The sequence below is a fragment of the Nannospalax galili genome, unplaced genomic scaffold (assembly GCF_000622305.1).
Source record: "Nannospalax galili isolate Female #2095 unplaced genomic scaffold, S.galili_v1.0 scaffold707, whole genome shotgun sequence".
Taxonomy (NCBI): Eukaryota; Metazoa; Chordata; class Mammalia; order Rodentia; family Spalacidae; genus Nannospalax; species Nannospalax galili.
Window position 1 is genome coordinate 232,709 of NW_008356263.1, and position 12,124 is coordinate 244,832.

General features: G+C 41.0%; 1 protein-coding gene across 3 annotated transcripts in view; it reads left to right on the forward strand.

The window, feature by feature from the left end:
- CUNH20orf194 (chromosome unknown C20orf194 homolog) overlaps positions 1–12,124 on the forward strand; it is a 257,297-nt gene that overhangs the window by 22,523 nt on the left and 222,650 nt on the right. For all 3 annotated transcript variants that reach the window (XM_029556875.1, XM_029556874.1, XM_008854459.3), the window contains exons 2-6: positions 829–908; positions 2,570–2,689; positions 8,857–8,981; positions 10,155–10,251; positions 11,484–11,590. In XM_029556875.1, the coding sequence (XP_029412735.1) occupies positions 829–908; positions 2,570–2,689; positions 8,857–8,981; positions 10,155–10,251; positions 11,484–11,590 (529 nt within the window). The remainder of the gene's footprint in view (positions 1–828; positions 909–2,569; positions 2,690–8,856; positions 8,982–10,154; positions 10,252–11,483; positions 11,591–12,124) is intronic.

The window sequence follows — 12,124 nt, forward strand, 5'->3', positions numbered from 1 at the left end:
TCCTTCCTTCCTCCCTTCCTCCCGCCCTCCCCCCCTCCCTCCCTCCCTCCCTCCCCTTTTTTAATGTAGTACTGACTGTTCTGGAACTCACTGTGTAGACCAAGCTGGCCGGTCTGGAACTCACAGAGATCTACCTGCCTCTGCCTCCCTAGTGCCGAGACTGAAAGGTGTGTACCACCATGCCCAGCAGAGGATTAATTTTGGCCACAAAATTGGACACTTGTATCTTTGAGGTTGCTGAGAGGAGTGAAGAGAGACATGAAAACAAAAGGGTCCTTAGAAATTACATTGTCTGGGAATATATGTCTCCTCATGCTTTGCTTGGGAGCAAGGAATAGTCCTATGCCATAGGAGTAATAGCTCAGTGGAACTCAGTCAAGGATGTACATACTCTCTATGGGGGTAGTCATGGAGATGAATTAGAACTTTGCTTATTTAAGCTCTTAAACCAATTTTTGGTTTTTGTCTGTTTTTAGTTTGTTGTTGTTTGAGACTGGGTCTCCCTGTGGCCTGGAAGTCACTATGTAGAGCAGGCCGACCTCAATTTCATAGAGATCTGCCTGCCTCTGCCTGTGCCTCTGCCTCGTAAACGCTGGGATTAAAGATGTGCACCACTTCACCTGACCTTGTCTGTTGTTTTTGAGACAGACCAAAAATTACTAAAATTAAGGCAAATCAGTATGGACACTTTTCTTTGCGCATCAGCAAAAATGAGTTGACATAGCAAAAATTCCTTTTCCTAACGCCTTTTGGGCTCTCGAATAGTGTGTTGCTCTTCTTATGGGGCTGCACTGGCACTCAGGAAACTTTTTTCTGTTCTTGTTGCAGCTGTAGCCGACTCCGCCAGGTTCAGAGCATCCTAACCCAGGGCAGCAAGTCTCGACCTGATGGAATTCTCTGCATCCTAGGTTAGTGCTTTTAACAAGATGGGACTCAGAGCTACAGCAGCTTTGATTCATACCACCATTGTGTAAGATACACTATGTTAATGTCCTAGTTTTCATTCCACTGGAATCTGTTGCTGGTTTAGTGAGGTTGAATATTAAGGGGGCTATCAGTGAGATAGGGCACTCAACATTCTTGGAGCTCCTGCCCCACCCCTTTGTTCTTTTGGCGGAGGGACAGTGAGGCAGTGTCCCTGTAGCCCCAACTGGCCTACAAATCGCTATGCAGTCCAGACTGGCTTTGACCTTATTGAGATCTGCCTCTACCTCCTAAGAGCTGGACCTAAAGGTATGTGCCACTATGCCCAGCAACCCTTCCATTTTAATATCACATAGACACTGCTTTACCATGACCCTTCCGTTCTACCTAGAGCCATAGTTCTGAGACTTCTTAGATACCCAAAACCAGGTAGTATATATACCTGAGGCATTGAGAGGTAGTAGCAAAGACAGTGTAATTTACTTTCCTTTTTGTCTCTGACCAGACCTTACGAGGCTTACCTTAGTGAGGGTCATTTGCAGGCACATATATCACTACACCCCACTCTACAGTGCAGTGCTAGGCATTGTTTCTGACATTTGTCAAGGGTTAGTGTTTATTATTCTATTCCCTTATCCTCTTTTTTGTCTTGGTTCTTTTTTTTAATATTTTATTATTTTTATTTTATGTGTATGAGTGTATTGCCTGCATGTATGTGAGTGCACCTATGTCATACAATGCCGCAGAGATCAGAAGAGGGCGTCGGATTCCCTTGGAACTGGAGTTAAGGACGGTTTGTAGCCGCCATGTGGGTTCTGGGAATCGATCCCGGGTCCTCTGCAAGAGCAGTCAGTGCTCTTAACCACTGAGCCCCCTCTCCAGCCCATATATATATATTTCTTTTTTTTTTTTTTTAAATCTTTTGAGACAGGGTTTCTCTGTAGCCCCAGCTGGCCTAGCCTGGAACTCACTAGGTAGAACAGACAGAGACATCTGTTCGCCTCTGCCTGGGTAGTTGTTGGGGTGCTGGGACTAAAAGCATGTGCCACCACACCCAGCTGTCTTGGTTCTTTTTGAAACTCCTTAACTTGCCTTTATTTGATCATATGTGTTTTGGTAAAGCTGTCTTAAGAAACATTTTTTTAGACCCCTATTCTTTGGCTAACTGAAAGTATTTCAAGGTCTTTAACAAGCCAATAGAAGACCATATTTTCTGGTTCTTTTTGCCCTTGAGAATTGTTTTTTGGAACCAGGGGTGGTGGTGCACACCTTTAATCCCAGCTCTCGAGAGGCAGAGGTAAGTGGATCTCTGTGAGTTCAAGGCCTGCCTGGTCTACACAGTGAGTTCCAGGCCAGCCTCCACTACAGGGAGACCCTATCTCAAAAAGAATCCCTCCCCCAAAAAAATATTTTTTGGTTTTGGAAATTAACAGCCTCAATAATCTTTTCTGCTTAATTCTCTCAACTATATAGATCTTGAGATTCATTTAAAGTTCCTAACATACAGACCTTTTTTAGTTTCTAGCACAAAACTAGCCCAAGGTGCTGCCTTTGATAACAGGGTTTTATTAAGATGGGGCAAATCATTGGAGCTCGTTACACACCATAGTACAGGACAGCTGTCATAGTCTTCTTTGCCTTGCAGGAATAGATAGCAGGTACAACGAGGGCTGCAGAGAGCTGGCAAATTACCTTCTGTTTGGTTTATACAGCCAGAATACCAATGATTTTGAGAAAACGGGATTTTCTGAAGAAGTTCTAGATGGTAAGTCTCTATTGACAATTGGAGAATATGTGGCTTACTTCTTTGCATCCTTAATTCATGATTTAAAAAATTCTTAGATTTGTGTGGGAGCGCACACATGTGCCAGGACACACATATCAAGATCAGAGAACAACGTTGTGAAGTCAGTTCTTCCCTTGTACCTTTATGTGGGTACCATGCATCGAACTCTGGTCATTAGGCTTTTGTGGAAAGCACCTTCATCCACTGAACTATCTCACTGGCCCAATTCATTTTTTTTAAAAAGAAACATCTTTTTAAACATTTTATTTTATGTATATGAATATTTTCCAGCATGTATGTATGTGCACCACATGGGTGCTAGGAACCAAACTCAGGTCCTCTGCAAGAGCAGCAAGTCTCTTAACTGTTGAGCCATCTATCCAGCCTGATGATCTTTCTTAGAAATTCATGGTCTCTTTTTTTTTTTCTTTAAATTTTTAAATGGCAAATAATAATTAGACATGTATTTATGGAGGACAGTGTTTAATATATACATATATTACACACATAGGATTATTAAATTAAACTCATTAACATTTATAGTTCATGATTTTAAAAAATAATTTTATTTATTTGCTAACATGTATGTAAATGTGCATGCAATGCCTGTGGAGGCCAGAAGAGGATGTCGAATCCCCTGGAACTGGAGTTAAAGATGGTTGCTAGCCACTATGTGGGTGTGGGAACCAAACCCTCGTCTTCTGCAAGAGCAACCAGTACTCTTAACCACTGAGTCTTCTCTCTAGCCACCCCCCCATTTTTAAATAATTAAAAATATTTTATTTATTTTATTTTATGTGTATGAATATAAGTGTATTTTGCCTGCATGTATATAAGTGTACCATGGGCGTGCATTGCCCTACAGAGGCCAGCAAAGGGTGTCAGATTCCCTAGAACTGTAGTTGTGTAGCTACTATGTGGGTGCTAGGATTAGAACCTGGGTCCTCTGGAAAATAGCAAGTGTTCTTAAGCATTGAGCCATCTCTACATCCCCTAATTCATGATCTTTTAATAGAAAGGTGTAATAATTTTTTTTCAGTCTTTTTGAGACAGCGTCTCCCTGTAGCCCCAGCTGGCCTGGAACTTACTATGTAGACCAGACTGGCCTTGAACTCACAGAGGTCTGCCTGCCTCTGCCTGGGGAGTGCTGGGACTAAAAGTGTGTGCCACCACACCCGGCAATATAATAAAATTTTAAATAATTCAAAGCCCCAGTAAAATTGTTGCCTTATTTTGTTTCATTGTTTGAATTGTCTGTGGTACTCTAGTTGACCTTGTGCTTGGCAACCCTCTGACCTCAGCCTCCCAAGTATCTGGGACTATACCAGATAAATTTTTGCGCATTTTAAAGACAAGGTCTCCTTTATCCCCATCCGGCCTGGAACTCACTGTGTAGACCAGGCTGGCCTTGATTTCACAGTGATCTGCCTGCCTCCTCCCAAGTACCACCATGCCTGGAATAATTTCTGCTTTTTTATAGTGAAAAATACCATTTTCTTTTAACCTATCAAGTAATATATGCCTGTTGGTCATGTACTGGATAAAAGATTACCAACAAACAGTTCCAGAATATATTTACTGGGTAAATCAGCTTTGGGGCAGAAAGCAAACATCAGTATTTGGCTTTATCTCTTGGCAAGAAACTAGTTTTTCTTAGAATTTCCCGCTGCTTCTTTTCACTGATGGCTCAGATTATGTGCTGCTGCCCAGTGAAAGCCCTTTTAACTGTGAGCCAAGGATGAGCCTATAAACTGTTCTTTCAAGGAAGACTTTATGTGGCTCTTTAGCTGAGAAACAAAGGCTCTTTATCCTGCTGTCTTTGGGAATTACTTTCTGTGGAACTTGAATTCATGATGTTGCCTATGATTACAATGCAGACTTTCTGCTTAAATTCTCCTTTCTCTGGCTTGGAGATACTGCATGTGTTGATGCTGCTGTGGGTTGTTGCCCAGGAGCTCTCTCTGATACCATATACCTAGCATTATGACTTGTCTGCCAGATGAGTCAGGAGAGACACATCAAACAAAACTGTACAAGAGGCAGCTTTTGCTAGGCAGCTGGGGAAGGTATAAAAGCAAACATCTAATGTGAGATGATCTTTCTTGAGTATAGTCATTCCCAGCTGGGGGTCAGTTTTGTCCCTTGGAGGGCATTTAGCAATGTCTGAAGACATTTTTGATGGTTACTGCTAGACCTGTGGTATTACTGACATATAGTGGGTACAGGCCAGAGATGCTGTTAAATGTCCCACATTGTGAAGGACAGCAAAGAATTATTGGGTGTGTTTGTTTTAGTGACTGTTTTCACTTTGTAACCCAAGCTGGCCTAGACTTCAGATCTTTTTGTCTCAGGCTCCTGAATGATATGATTACAGGACTGCTAACAAAGAATTATATGATTTAAATGTCATAGTTGAGATCTAAATAAGAAACTTCTCCAGTGGTAAAGTCCCTAATACTGTCTATAATATAGTTCAGTTAAAGCTATCCTTTTTATTAGGAAATACAGAAAAAGGAGACTGAATTACCCTTTTCATTACTATTCTTCCTTTCATCTTTCCATTCCTTCTTCCTTTCTTCATATTTTTTTTTTCATCTTTTAGGGTCTTACTCTATGATCCAGGCTGGCTTCAAATTCACAGCATCCTTCTGCCTCAGCCTGTTGGGTGCTGTGATTATAGACAGGAACCCCACTCCTAACTTCATTCTTCTTTTTTTTTAAGTCTTTTTGAGACAGGGTCTCCCTGTAGCCCCAGCTGACCTGGAACTCACTATGTAGACCAGGCTGGCCTTGAAGTCACAGAGATCCGCCTGCCTCTGTGCCACCACACCCAGCTTTTATTAATTACCTTTAGTCAATTTTTATTTCAGATTTTAATTTAAAATTCCTTCCCTTACATTGTATAGTACCCAGTGGTTTGGAAAGAATCTTGGAAGCTTGTACCTGTTACCCATCTCACTACAGCCAAGGTTGCAAAAGACATTTCAATATTGAAATTAAGGAAATAGTTTGAATTCCCAAAGATAGGCCTTTTTTACCTTATTTTTGTTTATCCTGTCATCCAGCAAAACGGGCACATTTTCCTCCAAATTAATAATGTCATTTTTAAATCCATATAATTAGAAAGCTAAGATTACCAGATTTATATATGTGCTTTTTAAAAAAGATTTATTTTATTATTCTTTTTTTTTGGTCTTTTTGAGACAGGGTCTCCCTGTAGCCCCAGCTGACTTGGAACTCACTAAGTAGACCAGACTGGCCTTGAACTCACAGAGATCCGCCTGCCTCTGCCTCCCAAGTGCTGGGACTACAGGCATGCACCACCACGCCCGGCTATTTTATTATTCTTTTTAAAATTATGTGTATATATGTGGGGTGGGAATGTGCAGGTTCCTGTGGGTTCCCTGAGATGGAGTTATAAGCAGCTGTGAGTTGCCTAACACGAGTGCCGGGAATCGAACTCAGGTCCTCTGCAAGAGCAGTATGTGATCTTAACCACTGACCCATCTCTTCATCCCTCTTATGTATTAATCTCTAATTATGAGTAGAACCAGCTAAGATGGGATATTTTATTATTTTTTTATTTTATTTTTTTGGTCTTTTTGAGATAGGGTCTCCTTGTAGCCCCAGCTGTCCTGGAACTCGCTATCTAGACCAGGCTAGCCTCAAACTCACAAAGGTCTGCCTGCCTTTGCCTCCCAAGTGCTGGGATTAAAGGCCTGCATCACCATGCCTGGAGGGATATTTATTTTTAAAAAACTTTAAAAAATATTTTACAGTCATATATCTTGTATACTTTCTTTCTCTTCCCTTTATATAAAGCAAGTTGACCTTAAACTTGTGGTGATCCTCTGCCTCCTGAGTACTGAGCTCATGCGCATGGGCCATTATGCCTAATTTCATATTTTCTTCCTTTATCTGATTCTCTTTTGAGAAGTTACTTAATAAGATTTAGGTGTCATTATCATATATTTCTTATTGGATTCTGTCTTTGAGGTTATACTTTTTATTAAAAATTTTATTTCCTTTTATTTTTTGTGTATGAGTGTTTTGCCTGTATGTATGTAAGTATACCATGTGCATGCCCACAGAAGCCGGAAGAGGGCATAGGATCCCCTGGAACTGGAGTTGTAAATGGTTGTTAGCTCTATGTGGGTGTTGGGGAACTGAACCTGGGTTCTCTGTAAGAGCATCCAGTGCTCTTAACCACTGAGCCATTTCTCCAGCCCCCTGTTATACTTTACTGTACGCTATGTATAATGTGTACAGCATGCCCTTGGTCTTTTCAAGTGACATCAGATTCACTCCGTAGCAGATAGTCTACAATTGATGTAGGACAGGGCTCTTGGGAGATGTGAGGTGTGAGGAAGCCCAGTAACTGAGAGATGAAGGATTGGGGGGTCCTTTTTTGCTCTTTGCTACTTGCACTTACCCGAGAGTCTGCAGTGAAGAGCAGCTCCTACTGTATTCCTGTATTCTCTGGAATGCTCTGGATTGGCCAGGCATGGAACTCAGAGTGGCTTGAAAGGCCACCTTTGTTTCAAAAGGCCACCCAACCGGTCAGCTATGGTTAGTGCTCAACTTCAGTATATTTTTATAATGAATGATCTGTCACACTGTACTGTTTGTTGGCATTGCCATATTAGATGCTCCACTATCTAATGCACCTTTCTCACCTCCAGCAATTTCTAGCTTCTTTCTTTCTTTCTTTCTTTCTTTCTTTCTTTCTTTCTTTCTTTCTCTTTCTTTCTTTCTTTCTTTCTTTTTTTTTTTGTCTTTTGTAGCCCTGCTGTTTGGAATTCCCTATGCAGACCAGGCTGGCCTCCAGCTCACAGAGATCCACCTACCTGTGCCTCCCCTACTGCTGGGATTAAAGGCGTGTGCTGCCACACCTGGCTCCAGCCACTTTTGCTTTTCTTTTGGAATTATGACTTCTTCCGGTTTCTACTCTCAGGCTACTTTAATATTTCTTCTCTATTCCATTGCCCCATCCCACAGCTCTTTTATTTGCCTGGGTTTATTTGGACCCCTTGGACTGCTTTTTTTACTTAACCCACCAGTGTTAGTAGCTATTCTAAATCTGTGAGCTATTGGTTTGTTTACAGAAGCTCTTTTCACTTGGCTGAGCTTCCTTCCTCTCAGCCTTTCCTGTGTATAGAGTTCACTGTCATACACAATAATCCTTCCTAAGCAATGTCCAGGCCTAGAGCTAAATGAGCCTCTGGCCAAGAACTTCAGACATGGATTTTAGTGTGAAGTCCCTGCCATAATTGGTGCTGTTTTCTAACTCAGTGGTATTTCCATTTGATACTATCTCTTTATTGAAATAAACTGCAGAGCCAGATGTGAAGCATGTCTGTAATCCTAGTACTCAGGAGGGGGGGGAGGGGGAGGGGGAGGATTGCTGTAGATTAAAGCCCAGCCTGGTCTGCATAGGGAATTCCAAACAGTCAGGGCTACATAATGATACACTGTCTCAGAAAAACAAAATATCTCGGCCTGGTGATACAGGTCTGTAATCCTAGTTGCTTGGGAGCATGAGACAGGAGGATTGCAAGTTCAAGAACTATCTAGGCTACACAGTGAGTTCAAAGCCAACTGAGGCAACTTGGTGAAACCATGTCTCAAAATGGGGTTGTAGCCAAGTGATATCTAGCATGTCCACAGCCCTAGGTTCAATTTCTAGTACTACAATCAATCAGTCACCAATTAGTCAATAAATAAATAATATAGCTGAGTTTGGTACCATGATCAATTGTGTTGATTTTGGTAAAATGATGTTATAGGAGATGAAACCAGTTCTTTTTACTTACTTTGTGCCTGCCTTGCCACATCCAAAAGCCACCATAGGGAGGAACATTGCTGAGGCACTAGGACCCTCACTGCCAACAGTAACTTTTAAACACATTGCCTGAAAAAATGATTTTTGTTTAGACTTTTGTTATGTTGATTCTGATGTACCTTTATGTTTTGTTTTGGGTTTTTTGGGGGGGAAGGGTGCTAGGGGTAAACCCAGGGCCCATGTGTACAACTGGCTGTATTGCTGAGCTAGCCTCATGCTTTAGTGGAGTTACTAATTTTCTGGGCAGGAAATACCTAAAGGAAAAACCTTTGACAATTTTGTGTTTTGATTTTTTTTCTTACAGATGTGATTATATTGATTAAATCAGATAGTGTCCATCTGTACTGTAATCCTGTCAACTATCGCTATCTTTTGCCCTATGTGGCACATTGGAGAAATCTGCATTTCCACTGCATGACCGAAAACGAGGTGAGGAAACAAGATAGAATAAGCATTTCATTCACGAAGAGTGTTGGTTTGGAACAGAAGTGCTCCCCCCACCGCCCCCACCCTCACCCCGCCTCAAAAAAATAGCTGCTTTCAGTGGTAGAAGCTTTTAATCCCAGCACTCAGGAGACAGAGGCAGGTGAATCTCTATGAGATTGCAACCAGCCTTGCCTACATAGTGAGTTCCAGGCAAGCTGGGACTACAGAGAGACCCTGTCTCAAAAAGACCAAAACAAAGAAATTTAATAATTAATAATAATAATAATAATATTGCAGTGTGTTTACATAGAAATGAATCTTTAAGTTTTACATTTTGAGGCTACCTTTTAGTTGTTTGCTTGAAGGAGACAAAAGGCTGTTCACATTGGGGTTTCTGAACCCATCTTACTGTCCTGCTTTTCCTTCACCAGCCTGAATCCTGTCTCTCCCAGGATTAGTACTTAGGGGCTGCCATCGCAGGCTTGTCTAGCCTGCCTGAGAGCTACAGCAGGCAAGAATAGCTGTGAATGCTACCCAGCACAAAATTGTAAACAAAATATGGGATTTTTAAAAATGTAACTTGATTACACAGTTCATGAGTCAGCATGAACTTTATAGATGACAAGGTTGTGTCAAAGGGTTGGGCATGCCTGCAAGACTTAGAACTTTCTTGAACTTAGTGACATTTCTGTCTGGGTTTCTTGTTACCTGTTTCTGTTTCCCTTTGGGCCCTTTTCAACACTTTGGCTAGAAAGCAAATTGGGATTTGAGATTTGCAATTTCATGGAAATTGTGACCCAGTATTAGTTAAGAACCTTTCTTTCTGTGTGACTGTTGGGGATACTTGGAGGAATAGGTTTTTATCTCTTCCATTTAGGTCTCTTGATCCATTTTTATTTGATTTTTTACTATGAATATGAGATGAAGGAATGGGAAATTTTTTTTTCCTTTTTTTATTGAGCTTTTAAAATCTCTTACAATATTGGAATGGGAAATATTTTTGACCAACAAATGGGATAGGTTTCCTTTTAGGGACACTGCTCCCTCATCCCCCAAATTGGGCACACTTTTTTATAAATGTGGTTTAACACAATATCAATAAAATACAGAGATAAGGTGAAACTTTGAGTGATGTGTCTCATCAAAACCTGTCTTCCCTTTACTTTCCTTCGTTAGTATGAAGATGAGGAGGCTGCAGAAGAATTTAAGATTTCCAGCTTTGTGGACATGGTTCGAGACTGTAGTAGAATTGGTATTCCTTATAGCTCCCAAGGTTAGTATTTACAGCAAGCCATTTAAGAATATTGCTTGTATGGTATATGGTTTGAAAAGCCCTCTTTCAAGATATAGGTATTCAACTGGAAAACCCTTTGATCCATTTTTACTAAGGCAAGGATCAAGCAGAATGATCCTTAGGGACTCTCCTATACAAGCTTATATTCATAACTATGAAGTTTCTTCAGCAACACATCAAGTTGCTGAAGAACTCATGAGGGATTTAGCACTATTGATATCTAGTTTGTATCACTTATTACAGAGAATATATAAATATAGCATCACTTGATAATAGGAAATTGTAATGTGGCTAGCCATTTAAAAGCATGCTTTTTAGGCTCAGTGGTGATGAGCACTGACTGCTCTTGCAGAGGGCCTAGGTTCAGTTCCCAGCACCCACAAGGTAGCTAACAACCATCCATAACTCCAGTTCCAGGTGATCTGACATCCTCTTCTGGTCTCTGCAGGCATTGCACACACATAGTCCAGGCAAAACACAAAACATTCAGACACTTTAAATTTAGAAAATATGCTTTCGTGGAGATGAAAAAATAATGCATGGATGCTGGGCATGGTGGCATGTGCCTTTAACCTCAACCCTTGGGAGGCAGAGGCAGGTAGATCTCTGTGAGATTGAGGCCAGCCTGGTCTACACAGTGACTTCTAGGCAGGCTAGACTAGGGAAACCCTGTCGAAAAAACCAGAAAAACAAACAAAAAAAGAAAACCAACCAACCAAAAAATGATGCATGGAATACAGAGGAAAATCAGGTTTAGCAGTACTAATATTGTAGGGAACAAATAACCCTGAATATTAACCTATTGTTACGAAAAAGAAACTTTGATTTGGTAGTTTTTCCCCTGAGGAATTGATTAGCTATGTTTCTTCAGAGAGAAGAGGCAACATTTGGATTATTAATAAACATATCTAGCAAATGGTGCAAGTCAATTGTAATAGAGTAGAATTTACTTTTTTTTTTAACATAGGAAACCAAAATGTCAAAATATGCTGTAGAGAAATCTGAATTTATGTAACTTGTTTATGGTTTGAATTTTTCTTGGATTTCCTGTTGTATATGTAGTAGCTAACCATCTTATCTGTTCAGATTCACTTTGCCAGATGAAGTACTGTTCAATTTGTAAGAAATACCTATCAACAATACTAGTTCAGATTTAAACTGTTATGTCCAGGATGATATTTGATATGTGTTGTTGTATTTGATTCTTCTAGGTCACTTGCAGATATTTGATATGTTTGTGGTGGAGAAATGGCCAATTGTACAGGCCTTTGCACTTGAGGGCATTGGAGGAGATGGATTTTTTACCATGAAATATGAGGTATGTATGGTTTGGTTTTTGTCAAAGCCCACCAAGTGGGGCTGGAGAGATGGCTCAGTGGTTAAAATCGCTGGCTACTCTTGCAGAGGACCCAGGTTAGGTTCCCAGCACCCATGTGGCAACTAACAACCAGTTCCCGGAGATCTGACATCCTGTTTTGACTTCCAAGGGCATTCCATGACATAAGTACACTTACATACATGCAAGCAATATAGTCATACCCACTTTTCAAAAAAGCCCACGGGGGCTGGAGAGAGAGTACAGTGGTTAAGAACACTAACTGTTCTTGCAGAAGACCTGGGTCGAATCCCAGCACCCACATAGCAGCTAACAACTGTCCATAACTCCAGTTCCAGGGGATCCAACAGTCTCTTCTGTCCTCTGTGGGCATTGCACGACACAGGTGCACTTAGCTACATGCAGGCTATACATGCATACACATAAAATAAAAATAATAAAGCTGGGCATGGTGGCACACACCTGTAGTCCCAGTACTTGAGAGGCAGAGGCAGGCAGATCTCTGTGAGTTCAAGG